The 22,670-nt window shown below is 52.5% G+C and overlaps 8 protein-coding genes across 8 annotated transcripts; 5 read left to right on the top strand and 3 right to left on the bottom strand.

Moving 5' to 3' along the window:
* Nucleotides 1-237: 237 nt before the first annotated feature.
* AYO20_00890 (hypothetical protein) lies at nucleotides 238-2,711 on the top strand (the record flags this gene model as incomplete). Its single annotated transcript, XM_022639198.1, has 2 exons — nucleotides 238-1,053; nucleotides 1,245-2,711. The coding sequence occupies 2 exons, from the start codon at nucleotides 238-240 to the stop codon at nucleotides 2,709-2,711; spliced, it is 2,283 nt and encodes a 760-aa protein (XP_022504989.1).
* Nucleotides 2,712-4,048: 1,337 nt separating this feature from the next.
* Nucleotides 4,049-5,659, top strand: AYO20_00889 (hypothetical protein; the record flags this gene model as incomplete). The annotated part of the gene is made up of 2 exons (XM_022639197.1): nucleotides 4,049-4,157; nucleotides 4,209-5,659. The coding sequence occupies 2 exons, from the start codon at nucleotides 4,049-4,051 to the stop codon at nucleotides 5,657-5,659; spliced, it is 1,560 nt and encodes a 519-aa protein (XP_022504988.1).
* Nucleotides 5,660-7,509: 1,850 nt separating this feature from the next.
* AYO20_00888 (hypothetical protein) lies at nucleotides 7,510-8,754 on the bottom strand (the record flags this gene model as incomplete). Its single annotated transcript, XM_022639196.1, has 1 exon — nucleotides 7,510-8,754. One exon carries the CDS (start codon nucleotides 8,752-8,754, stop codon nucleotides 7,510-7,512), a length of 1,245 nt encoding a protein of 414 aa, XP_022504987.1.
* Nucleotides 8,755-10,250: 1,496 nt separating this feature from the next.
* On the top strand, nucleotides 10,251-11,998 carry AYO20_00887 (hypothetical protein; the record flags this gene model as incomplete). The annotated part of the gene is made up of 3 exons (XM_022639195.1): nucleotides 10,251-11,582; nucleotides 11,652-11,841; nucleotides 11,892-11,998. 3 exons carry the CDS (start codon nucleotides 10,251-10,253, stop codon nucleotides 11,996-11,998), a joined length of 1,629 nt encoding a protein of 542 aa, XP_022504986.1.
* A 1,491-nt stretch (nucleotides 11,999-13,489) lies between these two features.
* Nucleotides 13,490-14,251, bottom strand: AYO20_00886 (hypothetical protein; the record flags this gene model as incomplete). Its single annotated transcript, XM_022639194.1, has 2 exons — nucleotides 13,490-13,774; nucleotides 13,853-14,251. 2 exons carry the CDS (start codon nucleotides 14,249-14,251, stop codon nucleotides 13,490-13,492), a joined length of 684 nt encoding a protein of 227 aa, XP_022504985.1.
* A 1,019-nt stretch (nucleotides 14,252-15,270) lies between these two features.
* Nucleotides 15,271-17,258, top strand: AYO20_00885 (hypothetical protein; the record flags this gene model as incomplete). The annotated part of the gene is made up of 2 exons (XM_022639193.1): nucleotides 15,271-15,437; nucleotides 15,497-17,258. 2 exons carry the CDS (start codon nucleotides 15,271-15,273, stop codon nucleotides 17,256-17,258), a joined length of 1,929 nt encoding a protein of 642 aa, XP_022504984.1.
* Nucleotides 17,259-18,160: 902 nt separating this feature from the next.
* Nucleotides 18,161-19,150, top strand: AYO20_00884 (hypothetical protein; the record flags this gene model as incomplete). Its single annotated transcript, XM_022639192.1, has 4 exons — nucleotides 18,161-18,284; nucleotides 18,445-18,743; nucleotides 18,797-18,855; nucleotides 18,904-19,150. 4 exons carry the CDS (start codon nucleotides 18,161-18,163, stop codon nucleotides 19,148-19,150), a joined length of 729 nt encoding a protein of 242 aa, XP_022504983.1.
* Nucleotides 19,151-19,673: 523 nt separating this feature from the next.
* AYO20_00883 (hypothetical protein) lies at nucleotides 19,674-21,382 on the bottom strand (the record flags this gene model as incomplete). Its single annotated transcript, XM_022639191.1, has 2 exons — nucleotides 19,674-21,106; nucleotides 21,160-21,382. 2 exons carry the CDS (start codon nucleotides 21,380-21,382, stop codon nucleotides 19,674-19,676), a joined length of 1,656 nt encoding a protein of 551 aa, XP_022504982.1.
* Nucleotides 21,383-22,670: the final 1,288 nt, after the last annotated feature.

The raw sequence follows: 22,670 nt of genomic DNA, 5'->3' as shown, positions 1-22,670 counted from the left end.
TCCTGAGGAGGTTGTAGGTCAGAGAGAGTGTGGGACAGGGCGGCGTCATCATCTTCCTTTGAATGGCTTAGCCCACCCTCGCCGCTTTTCCAACAGTAGCCCTCTCGCCGTCCACGTGCCATGCCTACTCGCAATAATTTTTGACCCCGACTTCTCCGTCTCCAGATATTTCTTTTCTCGCATACTTCTACTGTCTCAAGCATTTCTGTGTTGCTGCTGATGACTGTCACTGCCACGATGACGAGCACGGCGCCTGAAGAGCCTGAAGACTCCTCGATTACCAGAGTCTATGTCTCGGGTCTGCCACCGTCCATGACCAAGGAGCAACTGCGGTTGCATTTTGCTGGAAAGTATACCGTGACAGATGCTCATGTCGTCCCAGACCGCCGCATAGGTTTTGTGGGGTTTTCGAATCATGAACAGGCTAAGAGCGCAGTCCAGTACTTCGACAAATCTTTCATTCGCATGTCAAAGATCGCCGTAGCCCTAGCAAAACCCGTCCAGGTCAAGCGCAATGAAAAAGGCCAGGCCGTTCCTGTCCCCGACCGTTCTTCGAGAAAGAGAAAGCGTGATAATCGAGATGATGGCCAAGAAGTCCAACGCACTCCGATGAGACAGTCTCCAAAAGCTACAATTGTGGCATCAGACACGACAACAACCGTACAGGCAGCCCCTAAAGAGATGGAAAGTTCCTCAGATGAGGCTACTTCACAGAAGGAGCAGGAAGAAGGGCCTGCGAAAGATGCACCCGCATCCGACACTGATTGGCTGCGTGGGAAAACAAGCAGGACACTGGGTTTGCTCGAGGACGCAGAAGATGTGAATGTCCACCCAGACCCTTCTGACAATAGTGGTGGAGAACCCAGTGCTGGAGGATTAGTGGATGATGTCCAAGCCAACGAAGACCGAGTAGATGGAGGAGATGATCGGGAGCCAGAACATCGCCAACGGGTGTCAGTGCCGAATGCCCGACTATTTATCAGGAATCTTCCGTTTGACACCCACGAAGACGATCTTCGGAAAGTCTTCGCACCGTACGGCAGAATCTCAGAAGTAAGTGGATATCCTTTTCCTACTTCCATCCACCATGCCTTTGTGATGATTTCCTGATAGGGACAGCTTATGCTCTGCATATGATTTGAACTGGGAAAGAGTATTTTAGTAGATGCCTCTCATTTCTGACACCGTTTTCTTCTACAACATTTCTTCCTTACCCATCATCGCTATCGCTAACGCCTGGACAGATTCATTTAGTGACCGACACCAGAAAATCCACTGGAAAAGGTCTTGGTTATGTTCAATTTGTGGAGCCGGAACACGCTGAGCGGGCACTGCTTGAACTCGACGCAAAGGACTTTATGGGCAGACTTATGCACATTCTACCATCTTCTGACAAGAAAATACAAAAACTCAGTGAATTCGAAATCTCAAAATTACCTCTCAAACAGCAAAGAGCGCTGAAGCGGAAGAACGAGGCCTCGAGTTCGAGTTTCAGCTGGAATTCGCTCTATATGAATCCAGATGCTGTACTGGCATCAGTGGCCGACCGCCTGAAGGTCTCCAAGGCCGACCTGCTTGATCCTGCTTCAACTGATGCAGCCGTAAAGCAAGCCCATGCAGAGACAAGTGTGATCAACGAGACCAAAGAATACCTGAAGTCCAATGGACTAAATGTCAATGCCTTCAAAAACAAAACTCGTGATGAAAAAACAATTCTGCTCAAGAATTTTGCTTTCGGAACCACTGCAGAAGAGCTCTCACAGATGCTTGGTCAATACGGCACGATAGAATCTCTCCTCTTTCCTCCAACCGGCACCATAGCTGTCGCTCGCTATCAGGAAAGAAGTCAAGCAGCTTTAGCTCTCAAGCAATTGGCGTATCGAAATTTGAGGGGCTCTATATTGTTCCTTGAGAAGGCACCCGCGGGTCTCTGGGACGGTTCCGAGTCGATTAAGAAGACTGACTTGCCCAATGCTGCTGGGGACGATGAGAAAGGTGGCGCTCTCGGTACTACTACATTTACAGTCTTTGTGCGCAATCTGAATTTCTCAACATCGAGCGTCCGACTAGCCGAAGCATTCAAGCCACTGTCGGGCTTCCTCTCGGCAAGAGTGAAAACAAGGACAGATCCCAACCGGCCAGGAGAGGTTCTCAGCATGGGCTTTGGCTTTGTCGAGTTCCGCACCAAGGCCCAAGCAGATGCTGCAATCGCCACCATGAATAGCAGGCGATTAGACGGATACGAGCTGCTGGTGCAGACGTCACAGAAGTCAACTGATCTGGGAGAAGAGCGACGGAAGGAGGATACATCGAGGAAGCTCGACTCGGCAAGGACAAAGATCGTCATCAAAAACCTCCCCTTCGAAGCTACCAAGAAGGATATCCGCGCTCTGCTCGGTGCATATGGTCAGCTGCGCACGGTACGAATGCCCAAGAAATTCGACAATACAGCCCGAGGTTTTGCCTTTGCTGAATTTCTCACGGCCAAAGAGGCTGAGAACGCCATTGAGGCTCTGTCCAGCACCCACTTGCTTGGCAGGAGGCTTGTCCTGGACTTTGCCGAAGGCGAAATAATCGACCCAGAAGCCGAGATCAAAGCCATGGAGAAGAAGACCCAGGGACATCAAGATACATTGACTCATCACAGGATGACAGGTTCGGCTCGGAAGAAGTTCAACGTTGGCGCAAGAGAAGATTTCGACCCTCTTTGAATGATCGGCAATCTAGGGATCGGGAGCCTGCCCCTTGCAGAGCCTTCTCCCTCGCCTCCTCCAGCCCTTGGAACTCATCCATATATTCAGCTTCAGTCAAATCTAATGTGAATGCCAAACCCTTTGGTTTTTCTCAATAATAGTCTCAGACAGAGTTCACCATGATCGTGACCAGGAATTGAATCTGCTCGTGCCGACACCGGTTGTTTTGCAGATCGGTGCAGCAAAATCTCATTCCAAAGGCAGATTGGCCACCTTGCCGACCGGCCGTCTGATTCGTCTGGCCATCATCTGTGCGCAGTATTCCCTTCCCAAGAGCACGCTGGTTTCGCCTCCTGCCCATTGACTTTGACCACCGAAACGTCGAGATCGAGGCTGTTTCCGCCCTGCTGGCCTACCCTGATTAGGAAGCTGTCTATCCCTTGCGTTGGTCTCATGGCACCTGAGCCTGTGCAGCAAGGATTGCAAAGGGACGTTCACATTCGTGAAATTACCTGTCTTGCTTAGTCTCGACTTTTGAACCAGTGGGATACCCAATGGCCTTGGGTTTACACGTCTGTCTGTCCGGCTGATGAATCGCAGGATTGTGGCTGACAGGTCCGATTGAAGACATGGGAGGAGATGGGTTAGATTGCACGAGCTCCTCTCGTGACATGGCGATTGTTATATGTTAAGCCTGCTATTTCCTTTGCAGCATTCCCTCTTCTCATTCCAAAAGTCTTTTGTCCCTCTCGAACATTGTCTACCGCATTTTTCATTCTTGGTCCCGAGCATACTTGGGTAAGCATTGGGCGCTTCAAGCTCTGATGGAACGCGTACATTCCGGTGTGCCTTCGCCTGTCTACCTTGGGGACGCAAGATCAGCGACCGAGCGGCTCGCAGTCTCCTCGGGAAATGTTCAGCTGCTCCCGGTCACGCATAAGGAGGGGATTGAAAATCAGTATCCCCTTCCTGGAATCGACACAGTTGAGGGACAGATACCTCGTTTTCCAATTCCGGCATTGAAGCTCGGCTCCAACGATGGATCGAATGGTGCATTTACTCCAAAAAGAAGACGACATGCACTCAAGGCACACCGGTCCAAGCTGCTAGGCAATCCGGATCGCCCATATCTTCATCATCCAAAATACCTCGAATATAGGTCTCGACCAAGGCAAGATATTGGGAAAGATGGCAAACCAATCTGGCCGGACAATATCGAAGCTGCGTTTCAAGACGGTGGGCCAAACCGAGATCGTTGGTGGTTAGACCAATACTGACAAGAGACAGCCCTTGTACACATCAAGCCCATGGGCAGAAAGAAATGTTCACAACGAGGAAAGCCTTATGGGCGCAATATGCTCATTGCCGAGTGGATATACCGCGCGACAGGCCAGAAACGGGAGCGTAAACAAGTCTCCAGCCACATACAGGTCCTTGACAGATTTCTTCAAGGCATTCCAGAATGTGTGTCTCGTTTTAAGTGTATACAAGTGTTCAAGCTGATTCTGGTTTCAGGGGATCGATTGATCAAGCCTGGTGATGACGACGACACGAGCCCAGCAGAAGGTCACAAGTTTTATCACAACTCTATTGAGCACATGGTCAACGAGCAAAAGGCAAGAAGCAAGGCCGGTGATGCTCTGTGGGAGGATGAGCTCGAGGGCCACGCCGACTCATTTGTCTCTGGGACCGTACAAAGCGACATGACCATCGCACCACGCGTCGAACGACTGAACTTTGAAATGTGGGTGAGCTCGCCCGTCAACCACGAGACTGCCTTGCACTACTATACCGGGCTGAAACCCACGAAATTGATGCCATTTCCCCTGGAAGAACTGGCCGAGTGGCGATCATCATTCCCACACCTCAAATCCCTGGTTGATCATGGAAAGCGCCTGGATAACTGCGATCTCATCCTCCTCAATGCAAGCTTCAAGCTGATGGAGGATTTCCCACCCCGACACTCCAAGCTGGGCATCTGCTTCGAACTCAAGTACCCAGATCTCTTTTGGAAAGAGTCCCAGCAGGACGCGAAACTCAACAAGTGGTGCTGCGTCACATACATGTACCGTGAAGGTGTGCTCATCACGGAGCCTACCCGTGAGGAATGCCAGATTCAGGACCACTGCGGGATCCGGCCATTCTTCCAGTCGAAATGGTGGGCGTCGACCTTCACCTCTCTCACCGAGGCGAGAAAAGTTGCCGAAGATTCCAAGGACCCAGAAGCCGTCGACCTTGCCACTAGCCAGTCTCGCGACTTCTTCCGCGGCCTGTCGATCATGCAAGAAATATACATGGTGCGTTCACCCCACCGTAGCGACCTTGACGACAGCTTGAAGCGGGAGACACGGAAGAGGACGGCAATCCTGCTGTGGCAGTTTTCGCAAGCGCCCACGGACAGCGTCGGATCGACGACATGGCAGACTCTGATCCCCCCTCCAGATCGTCTCGCGACCAACAGCCCATTCCCGCACGGCGTAGAGATGAGCCTGCCGCCGCTCTCGATGGACTCGATCGTCGACTGTTCGCCCGGCATCAACTCGTTCGAGGACACCCATCAGTTCCAGCCGGAACACGGCATGGAGTACGACCTGTATCCCGACACCGTGGACGAGGAACTGTGCCAGGACGGGTTCATGACGTTGAAGCAAGAAGGCCCCCTCCACAACTTTAGCCACTTGCCGTCATCGTTCGACATCGGTGCGAGCCACGACTTTTCCTACCTCGAGCCCTCGATTCACGATACCTTCCATCTCCCTCCGCACACCGGTCTGCCGCCCTGGTCACCGCAGATCGACGAGCAGGACGAGGCACTGCGCCACGCTTTGCTCGCCGCGTCGGGCGTGGACCTCGACGCTGGAGCGCTGCCAACACATCATCCATCGCCTACGACGCGCGCACACGAGGAATACATCGCTCCGGACGGCCATCAGAGATATGCTGGCGTGGAGGGTCATGTTGTCTAGGACGCGCGCGCTCTGACTTTATTGCAGTATTATTGTCATCTTGCCGACTGCGTTGCTGGGCGAGATAACATGCACGCTCGGGGTATTGCTTTATGTCTGAAACGTAGGCCCAACGAAGTGAGGATATCCGACGAAGCGGCCAACCAACAATCATCACAGTCAGAGGTCCAAGGAGCGAAAGGAGGGAACTGCAAGGACGTGGGCGCAGGCATAGTGGACCATGGCCAATGGCCACTTAGCTAGGAAGTTAGTTATTTCTATTTCAATGAATGTTTTATTTCTTCAAGACCCTTCAGTAGGTAGTGAGTAGTAGTGCTGCCCCGTACTCGGTAGTCCTCAAGTTCCTCAGTTCTTCCAACCCCAATCCCAATCCCAATTCAAACCCCAACCTATTTCACAGTCTCCACCGAAACACTTCCATGTGCATGCCCACCCTACAATGTATATTCTGTATTTTGATTGTACTTGCCCCTTGTACCTGTGCTCGATTCTCGCACATATTTTGTTGTGAGTCCCTGGGGCCTATATCCATCTATGATGTGCCCCTCGTGCTTGCGAAGTATGTTGTAAAGCACGTTATATAACGCCGCTCAACGGCATTGTGTCACCTGGTCAGAAGACACTCCATACTTGTATCCACTCAGGCCAGGAGAAACTCCAGTCAGTGAGAGGGCGCGCGAGCGAGCAGCCTCAATCAACGCTCACCATTGGTTGACCTTATCCATGGCCTGCACTTAAAACGACGAGACGAATGAGAAAGAGAATCGTACAGGGAAGATATGTCTGGCGCGGTAGGATGAACCTATTGGTCTCCTTCCTACTTACCTACCTAGCCGCAAGGTGAAGTAACCGACCAGTCCCGAGCTCATGGTATCTCAGATAGTGCATTTTTTGTAGTGGAGACCCAAAACTTTCGGCAGACTCGTTTGCTCAGTGAAGCTTCAAGTTAAGTCACGGATGGAGATAAGAGTGTTGCTACCTGCGAGACTCGTCCCTCTGGCATGCTAGCTAAGCCTCGCGGGGCGGTGGTCTTCTAGCCCCAAAAAGAAGCGAGGAAGGAGAGGCAGGCGCAGGAGGATGAGACTGCATATCTTGAGACGACTAGACTAGTATGAGCGCCACCAGGGGTCATCGGGCCAGGGTTGAGGCCGGGGGGATGTGGAAGCAGGCAGGTTTCACGGCTGAATCCACGGCCGAATGGATCGTCGACGGAGTATTCACTGTACTCGGTAGACACCTTCATGAAGCGCATCCCAGAGATTAATTTGAAGGATGGAGAAGGCGTCGCGTAGTAAAGTCGTGGACAGAGCAGACAGAGGTACGTACTGACAGGGTCTTGGGTTGTCAGAACAGACACACGTTCACTTCGACAAGGGAAGCGCCCGGAAAATGACAGGGTTAGGCTCCCCCGGCACTAAACCGTAGCGCTTGTGGGGCGGGGAACTGCCTACCCAGAGTGGTAGGTACAAGTAGTTTGGCGAGCTAGGTACGAGGTACACCTCAAGCGCCAAGCTATCCTCGAGGCACCTACTCGGTAGGTACGAGGTACTCCGTACACAGCATAATGTTCGATGGCAGGAACCTGTGGGGACAGGGCTGCATCTTCACCAAAGCCCCTGCAGCGAGGCACACACCACACCACCCACCCCCTCCGTGGCGCTATCATATGTACAATCTATGTCGTAGCTTGGTGCATACCATTGACACAGACATACATGCATACCTACTTATTCAATTAAACGGAGTAGTCATATCAACACCAATCACAAAGTTCCATTCCCGATAAGAAAATCCCCCTCAAGTCCAACGACGTGTTCGCGCTTCGACACTCATCATTCTGTCCGCGTGGTTCAAAACCCCACCAAGACACGGAAACGCTCGATAAGCAGAAGACCGGTCTCTGGACCGCCGTCTGAGAGGGTTAACCTGGCAGCTGCGGTAGTCACTTCGACGTCGCCATCTTCTTTAGAGGTAGCGGCAGCATCTCGTCTGATATCTTCGCCCACCACGTCCTCTTGGTCTACCTCTCTCACGTCCTCCCGACCCTGGCCTTTCTGCCCCTCCTCGCCTCTAGAATTGGAGGAAGAACCCGTCTTCGGACCTTTGCCTGGACGGCGCGGGACGGATCTCGGTGGTTTTGAAGGCGTCTCGGGGGGTGACGGAGTTTGATCCCCGTGTGACAATGTCTTCGGTGGAGCCGACTCTGAACGACTCGGCAACGTATATTCTGATCGCCTCCTTTGGTGTCCTTGACGAGCCAGAGATGATACCTGGGGAACAGCAGGACTGATCTTGGGTGTGCCTGGTTTCGGCTTTGGGCTTGCAAAGTGCAAGGTGCCGTGGGGGACAAGTTGCACTGGGGTGGCAGGCAAATGCCACGGAGTGCCCGATGCTGGGAGATGTGACTTCCAGGAAAGTTGAGATTCGACATCGATGAGGAAAAATTCGAACCACTCCATGGGATGCTGGGACTCTTGACTCTGTTCGAACGCTTTTAAGGCCTCTTCCCACGCCTTTTTTAGAGAGCCTTCTTGACCCTCTATGTCATAAGGCTTCTTGAGAAACCAGGACGTGACAAGATTGATCACTGATATAGCGAACCAAAGCCCACAGCTGAAGTATTCTCGGTGTTTCGTTGGGGCCCCACTATCGTTCGTACATTTGGTGCATTCGAAAGGACTATGCCACTGGGAGAGCAGATGGTGGACCAGTTTTTCAGCCTTGCAGACTGCGTCGAAATTGTCTGTTCTGAAAATTCTTCCAGCTTTGAAGCTGCACTTCTGCACATCCATGGGTTGCTCCGTACTGGCAGCTTTGAAGCTGCACTTCTGCACATCCATGGGTCGCTCCGTACTGGCAGCTCTAGCGCGTCCAACTTTGACCAGTTCATTTTGTTGGATCTGTACAGCATAGATATAGCCGGTTTGATAATCTTTTTTGGACTTCCTAATGCAAGAGATCATGGCTGTTGTCTTCTCCTTTTGCTTTTCGCCTATCCTCGTCTCGAATTCGCTGTACCTGCGCTGCGCCTCTCGAAGGCCAGCATCCAATATGTCGTTACTGACGACTGGCCGCCCAAAATGTACCGGTAGCATTTTGGACCAAGGTTGATGCACTCGCCACGAGCAGTCAATCTCTTACGCTGGAACTTGGTACCCACGGGGGATATACTGACAGGCTTCTTCCAGCCGAGACGAAAACCACAGAGAAATGTAAGAATGACCCCGAAACCGAGAATGCTTGGAGGAGAGCAGTAGTGTCCGTATAATTATCAGCGGAAGAGATGATCAGGCAAAGGTCGATATGGCGCAAGTAGAGAGCGACAGTCCGTGCTTGGAGTTGGCTTGTCTAATATACCACCCATCAAACCAGTTCCCATGGGGGCCGGACCGGGTGATTTGGCCGTATTGCAGTGCATAGGATACCATGCTGTATAAAATTCGAAGGCTGGTATCATTAGTATGTACGAGGTACTCGGTACTCACACCCACACTTCGTGCGGTGCCGACCTTCAAGCGTTGATGACCCCAGCCACGACAGTGCCTTGACGACGGCGCTTCTTTCTGAGACACTGGCTGACGCTAGCTCTATCTATCTCTTTACCACCCCTTGTCTGGAAGCCGTTATACGCTATCAGTAGTAGACCGCATTGGACACCCTGGTCTCATGGATGCGTGAAGGCTTGTCGTCGTGGCTTTTTTGCTGTGCAAGGAGCGTGAGAGTCAAGGATTTCTCGTGCAGTGCATGCACCATCTGAGACGAAATCGAGCAACCCCCCCTCGAGCTGGACAGATGGACAGATGACCCCAGCTAGCAGAAGCAGCGTTGTTGGCCGGCCTCCAAATCTGCAGCCACATGCAACCCTGGCGTTTCCTCAGCGCCAGGGGAAGTGCGGCCGGCGCGAGTATCGGCGAACCGACGGTTTCAGCCGTGATCCTTCTCTTATGCTGGTCTTGTCATTTCTTGACTACTACAGGCGTGTTCTTTCTCACACAGAGATGCGTTCCGTAGGCTATAACGACTGTTCGAAGTTCTTCGTCAAATTTAAGCGCCGTTCTTGGAGAGACGCACTTACCAAAGTCCCCCAACTCAATCTCCACCAGGTGTTAGCGTTAGTCCGGCATTGGATCGACTCGGATGTAGAGATTCCGCGGCCACTGACCTTTTGGCGAACGCCCAGTGTGGCTTGTGTGGGTATTGGCTGTGGGTGATTAGATCGTGCGAGAAGGTGTTCAGATGACGAGACTGCCAAAGAGGTCATTTGTTCCAGATACACCGAGAACCAAGCATTTTAGACAGACACAGTTGTCTACCTACCAGCCGTCGATCTAGTCGTTGTCGGACGGAACTTTGTCACTTCAAGATGCCAATGACGAGCTTTCGCGCTATGGACGACCTTTGGCGAGCCAACCTGCGCATTACACAGCCTCAGCCGACTGACTCGAGCCCTTTGCCCGGCATAGCCCAGTGCTGCTGCCTAGTATCAGCTTCAATGGTTGATATGGGACAACATTTAAGACGACAACCATGTCGTTCTCACCAGTAACACCATGTCATGCTATTGACATGAAATGCTGTCCATAGGGGCACAATGGCTCGAAACCGGGACGAACATCTCCCATGGTCGCCATATCAGGGTGTACGAGAACTCACAAGCCTCGAGACTGAACAGGGAAACATTGAACTCGAATGTCTACCAGCTTTTCAGCATATGCCCCTGGACCTCGCACGTAAGAGTATACGACTTCTGACAGTTCTACCAAGGCGAACAGGAGGTCCGATCTGTGGCCAACTGAGTCACCTTTGCCTTCCTGATAACGGTAGTGATATCAACTATGTTGCTCTGTCCTATGAATGGGGCAGCAGATCTGGACCCCGGCGTCTGATCAAAATCAACGGCGCAAAATTCGAGATACAGGAAAATCTGTTCCACTTTCTTGAATCTCACGGAGACGGCGGGATCCCGAATCTGTGGGTAGACGCCATATGTATCGACCAGGACGATGTCCGGGAAAAGAACCACCAAGTACAGCTTATGAAAGACATCTATGGCAAGTCATCGGAGGTGACGATTTGGCTTGGGCCAGGGAACCCTGAGAGCGATAGCCTCTTCGACTTTCTGAATGGAGTCCCTGAACAAGAGCTGCAGTGTGCATCTCTCAGCCAACCGCCACTACTCAAGGAGTCAGGGGAATCAAAAACAGGACAATGGTTTCTTGACGCGGGAGCTAAACGTTCACAGGCGGCTTACCAGTTGTGCCAAAGAACGTACTGGTCAAGAGCGTGGATCGTGCAAGAAGCCCTCCTGGCCTGTAGCCTTGAGCTTGTCTGTGGTAACAAGCGAGTGTCTTGGACAAGATGGGCCCGATATATCAACTTGGTTGGTAACATACCAGAAGACACAATGGACCCGTTATATTGGCCTCATAGAGGTTTCATATTGGGCATCAGATATTCTATGGCTTTTACCTTGTGTCAGCAGAGGATAGCCAGGCTTGGGACCATCGCTACGGAAGATCTCGCTTTGCTTGTGCTGGCCTTTGCCGAATCCGAGTGCTGGGATATACACGACAAAGTCTATGCATTCCTTGGACTGGCGTCGAACGGGAAGAAAATTGCCATCAATTACCAATGGCCGATGGAGGGTCTCTTTGTAGCTGTCCTAGCAACCACCTCTGCAACTCTTTCAGATCACGATATCTCTACCTTGCGCACGACTCTTGGAGTAGCCTCGACCTTTATCGCTCGAGGTTTACGACTTGATACAGATGCCCCGTTGGAGTTTCCAGTACCAGTTGAAGAGACATCCCCCGTCTGGAAGGCCAAGTTGATAGGTGAGGGGACCGCATTTTCGCTTTCTTCAAGAATATCGATGCGGTTTGATGAGCGTGTCTGGGGCGAGGCGCAAAAGAACACTCCGCGCGTTTGTGAATGTCCTTCATGCAAGGCGTGGCTTGTGAACTACCATCAGCAACTAATTGACTTGCACCAGGGAAGAAAGTTGCTGTTGTTAGCTCTTCCCGTGAAGGAGGATGACAAGCACCAAACGTACCTGCTGTTGGGTGGCTCTGGTAAATATGTGGCCACCGGGACTTTGCAAATCCTGGGCGGAGCATCCAACAGTTTCTGGTCCGACATGATCATCTTGTACGACCCCCCTGTGTCCATCAACGTGCGTTGGGGTACGGTCAGGTTATCGATGGCACAGAGGTTGAATATAATAGAACATCAGGGATACAGATCAGACCCGAAGTGCAAGACTCTGTTTTGGCTGCTTTGAGGATGCACGATGTCTTGCCGAGCGAAGCTGCTGCAGTGTTGGGCATCATGAGAGATTGAGTATCCGAAGACGGGATTGGCAGAGTAACATCCTTTGCGACGAAGGTCAAGATCTCCTTACGATGGTTCAAGGACAAAAACACATGGGAATAACAGCATCGATTAGCTATGTGGATCTCTCGAGTCTCGACATGCATCCAGCAAAATCCCCTTTTGACACAGCGACTTTCATGACAACAGGACTACGAATCGTTGACAACCCAGCCTAATCTCGGCCCTCGCAAAGCAACATCCACAGCAAGAAAGATCCTTGACCCGTAAGGTGGACGAAAAGGGGTCATTGAAATCGACAATCTTCGTTCCATCTACCGCACCCGAAACGATTGGATGGTTGAAAGTCCTCTTGCATGATGTTGAGGCTTCACGAATTGGGTGTTTAATGCTGTTGATGACCGTCAGGACACTGTCTTCCAAACAAATTCTCATTCATCCGAGGGATAAACTTACTCCGCAAGAGGTGCATTTGCAGCCAGAGCCGCAGTTGCAGCTGCCAGGGCCGGAACAAGTGCAGGGACCCATCGTTGGAATGGTGTTTGTGGTTGTTGGTGTGGTTGTTTGAAAAGATTTGGTTCTGGTGGGTGATTCTTGTGATCTGATCTGATCTGGTGTGATGAAGTTGTGAGATGGAGGAAGCGAGAAAACACAGGTGACAAGCCGAGGGGGAAACCTGCCAATACTTATACACGACGAGCCAGAAGCAAAGCCGGGCCAGCACAGCGCCCTGCGTGGTTTGTGCGTTTTCTTCAAACCCAATCAAGCGTACTTCTCTGCATGGCCTGGACGAACCAGATCGACCCGACCCGTGGAGGGCAAAGGAGAGGGCAACCAACCAGCAACATGTGAATCAACTCCTTTGGGCAAAACCGGCTCTCGGCCTTGGGTAGGCCAGAAGGGACGGAGGTGAGAGTGTCACAAAGCGTGGGGTTTGGTATCGATCGGGGCCTGGGTGTGGTGAGGCATCTTTGCGTACTCTACATCCTGTCAGCCGCCGCCCGTGGGTTGTTTGTCTGATGGTGGAGTTTGCCGGATCAGCGCAGCTGCGCCCTCTATTGGCCGAAGATCGGGGTTTCAGAGGGAGGGGGTAAGGTTTTACGCACAAGAGACTCAAGAGGGGTGGGCTCGGCAGCTACGCACAAAGGGCTCAGGCCATCGAAAGGGGGAGGGGTTCGCGAAAGTTCTGGATCTCACAGTGATTTACGACCTCGTTCTAGTCTACGGTGTAGACCAGCAACGGAGTGACAAGGATCATTGCATTGTGCATCTCTTATTGACAAGAAGCTGAGCCAAAAACACCGCTATGAACGAGCAAGCCTGAGATCGATGGCCACAAGGGGGCTTTATCGCCTCACACGCTGAAGGACATGACGGGCAACAAACCATCTCACATGCATCTGGACTTTTTGTTTGTCTAGGTGTATTCATACATCTTTTCCCAACTCAGGACGTCCCTATTCCCTCTGCCAACCAGCCAATGGGATAGTCGTGATCCGCCTACAGGAAGAATGGAACAGCGAGACCAGCGGCAGCAATAAGACCTTGCATCAATTGAGGTCCGGTGGTCGGAGCAGCCAGACCGGCTGAGCTGGACGAGGCGGCACCTCCTGAGGCGGTGGCAGAGGCTGATGGAGATGCAGTTGCTGACATGGTTCCTGCAGTTGACGATGAGCTGGTGTCGAAGTCATTCTGGTTCGTGAGGGTTGCCGTCAAGCCGGTGACGTTTGTGCAGCTGGAGCTGACTGTTGAGTTGATGCCGTCGACAAAGTTGACCGCCGCACACTATGAGGTTGAATGTGTCAGTTGACCTTGTCCTGATTGAACGACATGATGCCGTCTCTTCTTGGATCTTCAGCTTACTTGATACAAGACACCATCAGGGCCCTTCTGGATCACTTGCACAACGCCCTGCTGGCCAGCAAACTCAGCCGGGGCGACAAGTTGCGGCAGACAGAATTGACCCAGGCCAGTCTCTGAGACGACCGGGAGCAGGTTGGTCCAGTTAAAGGGCGCTTGTTGGTCGAGGGTGACACGGAAAAGCCAGTCAGCGGCAGGATGGGTGCTCAGCATCGACACCGGGAAGCCGCCCACGGGGATGGAGTCGTCGGTGCCGTTGAAGACGACGTCGAAGCCACCACATGGCGCAGTCCCTTCATTGTCATCGTCGAAACCGAGGGAGGAGGGGTATTGGAGGATAAAGTGGGCGGAGGTGCAGAGGGCCCAGGCGGACACGAGGGAGAGGTGGCGGAGGAAATGCATGTTTGGCGATCGTGTGAATGCTTGAGTGTCGAATGGAGAGATGAGGGTTGATTGATGGAAGAGTGCGTGAGTTGAATGTACGAGTTGATGATGGCCAAGACTTGAGGCTCTCGATGCGACTGCGTCTACTACTCTCCTTTTGTGCTTTTTTTCCCGTGCACGTCTACTCGCATCTTGCTCTCTCTCGTTCTCTACGAAGATCAGGAGTTACCAGGGTTTATTATTCTATGTGGTTGGCCCCGCGGCTTCACCCTCAGCTGTTTTTTCACCCTTAGCGGTTGCTTGTCTCTTTCTCCCCCATTGCATGGCACTAGTGGTGGTGAGCAAGTTTCGCAGGTGGACCCCTCACCGCACGAGCAGATTTTCTGGCCAATCAGGTGATCTCGGTCTGGGCTGGGCGATCGCGGTCCGCAGGTGAGCACAATCCAGCAGCCTCAATCATCCACGCATAGTCGCAGACTCAGGCAAACTCAACCACCAGCTTTCATCCCTTTATTAGTTGCTGCTCCATCTCACCCGGTGCATCCCACTACCATGCCGCGCCGCCGACCACCTTGCTCTTCTTCCTCCGCCTCGGATACGACAAGTCGAGTTACAAACTGCTTGCTCGCGTCGGAGGATCGCCGTTCCTTTTGTTAAAAAATAAATCGAAATCTTGCTCACTTTCCCTCCCGTCTCGTCCGCCCGCTCCTGGTGGCGCTTTGTACTTGTTACGTCTCCAGACGAGCACGTTTTCCATGGTTTCGGATACCACCGTTCGCCCGTCACCGTGCCTATTCTTACCCATGCGCGTGGCACCCTTGATGACATGACACGGTTGGGCTAAAAGACAACTTGGTAGTCTTTTCTGTGTACACCTACTGTCAGTACTTGGTACAAATCATCATCCGTCCAGCACCGAGGGCAAATATCATTCTTTCAACGTATACTTGCAGAGGACGTCCTCCTAGCACATCGATAACGACCTGTAACGATAACAAGACCTGCAAACAGCCACCGCCGCCAATTCAACCGCAACCATGGACATGTCTGGGATGTCCGGAATGGGCGGCATGGACATGGCCATGACAAGCATGTTTACGCCGACAAATAAAAAGCTGGCGCATCTGTACTGGTACTTGGTCGCTGCGGTTGTGGGCGTACTCGTTTTTCGAAGGCTGGTAGATCGACTCAGAATTCTTGTAAAGTAAGTTTTGAGTTGACCTGTGATGTTGATATTGGAGTCACTGACATGTGGTCAACAAGTAAGCGAAAATCACAACAGCAACCAGGACAAATACCTGGGAGACCACAGAATGCCCTCGAGCAACTCTACGACACCACCATAGCCATTTGCAGAGAGCTGGCATACCCACAACTATGGACGTGCACCGGCAGATTTACCAGATATTTCACTCCCCCTTCCTTGGGGAGATGTCTCCTGCTCCTCACCTACTGGGCCGTCATCCTGACCATGTTATGGTCAAATGTCCTCCTAACCCCCTCCTCGCCCAACTACGCCTACCGATGGGAGATTGTGGGCTTTCGCGCTGCTTGGGTTTCAGTCACCCAACTACCCCTGATTTACATTTTATCTGGAAAGGCCAACATCATCACAATGTTGACTGGCATCTCGTATGAGAGATTGAACTGGTTACATCGCTGGGTCAGCCGCACTATTTTCTTGACCGTCATCGTGCACTGGTCGTACTTTTTCACCGAGTGGTCCATTGCCGACTTTGTGACCTTGCAGCTGAAATGGATGCCTATGGTCAAATATGGATTTGGTGCTTGGGCGACATTAGGTTGGATGGTCATCACGGGATTTGGCTTTTTCCGGAATCTTTCGTACGAGCTTTGGTTCGTGCAGCATCTCGCGGCAGCCATGGTGCTGCTGTGGCTGGTCCACGTTCACGTCCCTTCATATGCGCAGTACAATGTGTGGTTTGCGGTCGGAGTCGTTGCCTTTGACCGGCTCGTCAGGACAGTCATGTCCTTGGTCATCAATTTACATCTCCTTCCCAACAAGCGGGACAGTGTTCCGTCCGGCCGACGTATCGGATATGATGCTGAGGTCAAGGCTCTTTCGGGCGAGTTTCTGCAGGTCAAAGTGCGAAACGTCGCAATGTCGTGGCGGCCCGGTCAGCATGTGTACCTGTCCATCCCTCGTGCCGGAATCTTCGAAGCACATCCATTTACCATTGCCAGCATCCCGAAATCGGTATCTGGAGAAAGCGGACCCAACACTATTGAGCTATACGTGAGGGTGCACAATGGATTCACCAAGAGGCTATACCGTCGGTGTCAAAATCAGTTGTCATCCCGCACCTTTCTGTCATTCATTAGCGGACCGTGGGGAAATCCTCCCTCTGTTGAGCGATTCGAATCAATGGTCTTTGCGGCTACAGGGAATGGCGTTTCTTTCACAATTCCCATTTTCCGACAAGCAGTTCTGACGAGTAACAACGTACGACAGATTTCCTTCATTTGGATCTTCCGACAGGCGGAGCAACTCGACTGGTTCAAGGAGGAGTTACTCTCCGCATGGGTGGCGGCACGACGGCGCAACATCAAAATAAACATATACGCTTTCATTACCGGGCATGGACAGTTGCGAAGCGTGTCGCCGTCGGAATGCAACGCATTGTTCGAGCCAAGATCAGATTCAAATCATTCAGTCCCAGAGAAACTACCAGACAACAATCTCGACACGGCCGACATACCAGATAATGCCAAGCTTTCTATGCAAAAGGAAATGGGAAGCGTGAGGGAGGACTCTGTCTCCTCGTCCTCTTCAGTAAATGAGCAGCCCAAGATACAGGTTGCCTACGGTCGCCCGGATTTCGATCTTCTCATTCACCCAGTCGTGGAAGAGGCCTGGGGCGAGACAGGAATCCTCGCTTGCGGTGGCATTCAGTTTTCTGGGCAGTTGAGGAATTATGTGGCCAAGCTGTCTGATGAGAGGGCCGTCCATAAAGGCACGGGCGCTCAAGGAATATATCTGTTTTCGGAGACTTACGGCTGGTGACAGCATAGCGACGGTCGTTGTTATTATAGACGTTGATGGCATTTTTAGATATGAGATACGACTCCTGGCACTGAATGTGTACTTGGTATTTACACCCAGCATTCCATGGCTGGATCAATTACCCTATACGGTCTTTACCGTCTATCGTGGGCGTGAAGCCTCTCTTCCCACCATGAGATCCCCCCCTTTTCTCTATCCTACAGCATGTCACTGTATATCCCACGCTGTTCCTACTCGGCCTTGTACCCGCTCGGGACAAAGCGTGCCTCTTCGGCTCGTGTCCTCAGTCCATGCAGTCCATGCATGCCACGGGCACACGGGTCCCACTTACGGTCAGACACCAGCATCAACCATGTCCCTGAATCTACTGACTCCACGGAGCATTGCCAAGCAATACCAAGGACCGAAAGGAACACACCGTCCAGATGAGCAAGTTTATCATGAGGTCTGTTCTATCGCGTTGCCCAATGACAGGCTACGTCTTTCAGCCACTCGTGGGAGAGTGGATGCTTTTCATTACCCATTTTCTTTTGAGTCCAGATGGTTCCTCCTTGCCTTGAGTAGCTAAGAGGTCGAGAGAGAAAAAATGCCCGTGGTGTATTCGCATTAGAGAGGCAGATAGGATTAGGTCAATGGTTTGTGTTACCCCCCGGTACTGGTAAGCTAAAGGGAAAAGGAAAAAAGTACAAAAGGTCAAGAGGGTCGCTGGGGGAGGGAGAGAGAGTCTTGAATACCCCAGTCACGTCAAGTCAAGTCGAGTCTCTGGGTCGTCGACGGTCTTATCCTTCAGCGTCAGCTTCATACATATAATACATACCTGCTGCTGCCCTCGTGCTACTCGATTCCTACACAGGCACCCAGACTCTCTCCCACGTGCTTCTGTCCCCTTACGAGTATCAAGGATGAAGCTCTTCATTGCTGCCCTCCTGGTCGCGGCCAACGTCGTGTCCGCCCACTTTGAGCTGAATTATCCAACCTGGCGAGGCGACTCCTTCCTACCGCCGGCGTCTCAATACATCTTCCCATGTAAGTCGATGCCCCATTCACTTCATCCCTCCTTGGGCCTCTCCTTCATCCTTGTATCAACAGACGAGCCCTGTGGTTATGCACATGTCTATTCCCCTTCAATCCTTCCACCGCACCGCAGACATCAAAGACTGACCACAGAATATCTGTATGTACCCAGGCGCCAACGTCAACACATCTGCCGAATCCAACGCCAACCGCACCCTGTGGCCCCTCGATGGCGGCTCGCTGGTCATCGACTTCCACCACCCGTGGACCTATGTCGCCTTCAACCTGGGCTTTGGGAGTGACATTGCCACCTTCAACATCTCACTGAACCCGATGCTGCTCAACGAGACGGGCAACGGCACCATTTGCATCCCCAAGTGGACGCTGCCGGCGGACCTGGGCATCACTGATGGCATGGACGCGTCGCTGCAGGTCATTACCATTGGGGATAGTGGGAGTGCTTTGTACAATGTATGTCCACGTCTATGTCTACGTCAAGTTTGTTATTTTGTTGTTTGTTTTAGTTCTACGTTGTCGATGTCGACACAGCCCCCTCCCCCGACCTCCCGTCCTGGCCGAGTGAGTGAGTTACTGATTGACCGTCTTCTTAGTGCGCCGACATCCGCTTCAGCGCCAACGCCACCCTCCTTCCCGAAGACCAGTGCCAGAACTCAACGGGCGTCGAGATCTACCCTCTCGTCCAACAACTCGCCGACGGGTCCAGCGCGTCAGAGGCGACGGCCACGGTCACAGTGACTGCGACTGCTACAGCTGAAGCTACGACCAACGCGGGAGCCAGGCTGAGCGTGCAGCAGATGGGCGGGCTTGCTTGGAATGTTGGCCTCGCTGCCGTCGTGGCACTTGGGCTTGGATTCTAGGTGGGGAGCCCGTCCATAGTACGTGAGAGGGAGTGACGGAGACATGTCATTTCCATGCCACTCCCCTATCGCGTGTTGGAGAACTGGAGCGATGTAAAAGATTAGACAGTCCCCCCTTTAGCTGGACCTATACCACAATCTGCTTAGGCATGCTGCATGTCCCTGATGCGTTAGAAAGCGTGTTCATCGAGTCTGTTTAATCTTATATACCAGAAGAAGAACTCCGTCCATCTAACTAGGTGAATTCTTCTGTGGCTCTATGAGATGAGATAGATGTGCAAGCTATGTATGACTTAAGTCTGGAAGAATCAAGAAGGCATACTCACCCAACCACACACCATGTTATTCCTTGGGCGACACTCGAAGTATCAGTAAGGGACAGCAGTCATAATCTAAGCTTTGTATTCTGTTTCGAGGTCGCTGAGGTAGTGATCACATTCCCCGAGACGATGAATTTTCAAGCTCAAAGGAGCTGTAATCTAATCTTTCAAATCTCTTTTCAGGCGACTGGCTCAGTCAGTGATCAGTGGTCAGCGGTCACATTCCCCACCACCGTGCCGTGGACATCCTCAAACCTCGCCCACGCGCTGTCGAGATCATACACGGCCGCACTCACGCTGACGCCGGGGTTGAGGCCGCCCGAGCTGATCCTGAGGGTATCGAGCGCCTGCTCGGGGAAGAAGGTCAGCGTGGCGGAGGATTCGCCGCCGTTGATGAAGACCTCGAGAATGCTCCGGTCGACCACGCCCTCGACGCGCCAGGTCAGTGGCGACGATGACGAAGTGTTGTACGGACAGCTCGTGGAGAACTTGTCGGTGAAGAAAGGGTTGTCGAAGCCCTGGATGTTACCGCGGTCGAGGAAGAAGGCGCTGTCGGGAGTGAGGAGGTAGCCTCCCCTGAGCGACTCGCCGGAGCGGGACGACGAGAACGTAAAGTTCGTGGTGCCTGTGATGTTGGTTGTGGGGATGTTGGTGATGTTGATCTGGAAGTACAGCGCCCCGGAGGCGACGGAGGAGTAGTCGACGCTTACACTGCCGTTTCCTATAGTCTTTCGAGCCAGCGCGGTGGTGTTGATCACAGGCGACAAATCGTACGGTGCTGACACGAGGTCATAGCCCACCCGGCTGATGTTCTTCAGGTAGTTGATCCGTGGGAGCGACATGGATGAGCGCCAGTCTTCCAAGGGGCCCGTCGGTACGACTTGCGAGTATTGCCAGTTGCTCGCCCAGCCGATGGATAACTGATCGCGGCCCGCGGGGACGCCGTAGAAGAATTGTCCCGCGTAGTTGTCTTTGGCGAAATCGGCGATGCGCGCGGCGCCGTCGACGGGCGTGAAGACAGTGCCGTTGAAGGTGCCTGGGAAGTACTGGGTGATGGAGCCGCCGAGGGGAGCGCCGGGGTTGATGCTCACGACGAGCAGGTACATCCGCGGCTTGTCTTCTTCGTGGCCCTCCATCCGTATTTCCACCAGATTGGGACATTCGTACTGGTCTCCCAACAGGCCGTGATGGGAGAAGTTGTAGACGTGGTCCCATTCCCTCAGGTTGTCGGACGTGAAGAAGCCGACGGCGAGATCCTGCGCGTAGGCGACCACCATGACCCATTTCTGCGTGGCCGCGTGCCAGATGACTTTGGGGTCGCGGAACTGGCTAGAATTGTCGCTCAACACCGGGTTTCCGGAGTAAGGGTGAAAGGTGTACCCGCCGTCGATGGAGTATGAAAGTGCCTGTGTCTGCGACGTGGGCGTGTTGATGGTGTACACGGCCACGATGCCATTGTCTTGACGTGGGAAAAACCCTGACGTGTTGTTCACGTCCACGACCGCGGAACCTGAGAAGATGTTGGACTGTGCGTCGGGAGGGAATATGGCGATTGGCTGATTCGCCCAGTGGTAGAGATCCTGGGACGTGGCATGCCCCCAGTGCTGATTACCTGCCACGACGCCTGTCGGATTGTCTTCGTTCCAATCAGCACCAAGAGGTGTTTGGCCTCGAGCCGCGTTTACCTACATTGGTAGTACAAATGATACGTGCCATTCGCATCGACAAACATGCCATTGGGATCATTCATAAAGTCCTTGGGAGGGGAGAAATGGACCTGTGGGCGAAGAGCACCACTGTAGTTTCCAGGTATTGGTACTCCTGTAGGCACCGATGGCTCTACATATTCGGAGACCTGGGCGTACGCGGATGCAATCAGAGCAAGGCATGCTATAGAAATCAACGAAATCATGACGGTCGACGATCGAGCTGAGTCTCGAGTACCCGATGGCGAAATGGTCTGTCCCTATTCTTTTGGGCTTAAGTATGTTGAACTCCCCAAACAATATTGACGTCCATGCGGAGTGTCGCGAAGCATGATATCGACGTCATTTCCTTGAAGATTCCTGCGCAAATCATATTAGAGTGGAGATGGGCAAGGACACACCACCAAACTTGTTAAGGCACAGTAACCATGTTATTTACCAATTGGCTCCCGTTCTGCGAATAGAATCGGACCGATTAGCAGAAGGTAGACTGGCGCCCCTGGACGGTGTTTGACCGTGATCTTCCATGATCCTTGCACACTGTTGCTGCGTAGGCATTGTCTCCGGGCACTCGCATGAGTAACGAGGATATTCATTGGGGTAGATAGGAGATGATGCGTCAATCTGCCTCAAAAGGGACTGGTTCCAAGTTCTCATGTCGAGGCAAATGCGCGGGAACGCAGAAGTTTGTGCGAGGCTGTCATCGTCGGCTTTTGTCCAGATGTGGCTCTCACTAGTAGTGAATAGATCTGATTGGCTTATCGGTTATGGGACCCTCAAAGGCCGAACGTGCGGGGTAATTTACCGTCACGTGAAAGTCTCTCAATGGCCGCCTCGGTGAAATACGGAAAAACAATGCTCCAGCTTTGCATCGTTCTCCACCAAAGCTCTGGAGCCCCGTGTTTCTCACTTCTACGCCAAATAAGCAAGCTTTTCCTGACTGGGCTTCCCGCTTCGACATTTGCAGTGATGGCTTCATTGTACAACCTCCTACCCGACTTCAATCATGACTTTCACTGGTGGAAACACGAGATCGGCTGCGTTGGTGTGACCCGTGTCCTGGAACCCTGACCCTGGATCTTTCTCGACTCCAAAGCTGGCACATGGATGACCAACAGCGGGTGATCTGTGGAAGGCCAAGGATGCACCTTGAAACAGAATTGGGAATATTTCGCCGACACTCGGCGTAATACAACTCGACCAATGTTGCTGTCCGTTACTTCAATGCTCTGGGAGCCCGACAAGGTACCATGAGAACATGGACCTCGTGTATTTATACCTGAGTGGTGGTTCCCTCATCGCCATTCTCGAGATGCAGGCTGCACATAATCATCTGTCTCGCTATCAGATCTACAATCGCCCACATTGTGTCCAGATCAGCTCTCAAGCTACAGCATCATGTCTTTTCTCTTCTCGAAGCCTACAGACACCCCGGGGTCAGCCCTCCCTGCAATCATCATAGGATGTTTCGTGGCGTTTGGTGGTGTCTTGTGT

Source organism: Fonsecaea nubica, assembly GCF_001646965.1.
Source record: "Fonsecaea nubica strain CBS 269.64 chromosome Unknown Scaff3, whole genome shotgun sequence".
In the NCBI taxonomy this organism is placed as follows: Eukaryota; Fungi; Ascomycota; class Eurotiomycetes; order Chaetothyriales; family Herpotrichiellaceae; genus Fonsecaea; species Fonsecaea nubica.
Note: the sequence above shows the minus strand (reverse complement) of the source record. Positions and strands in the feature narration are given on the sequence as shown.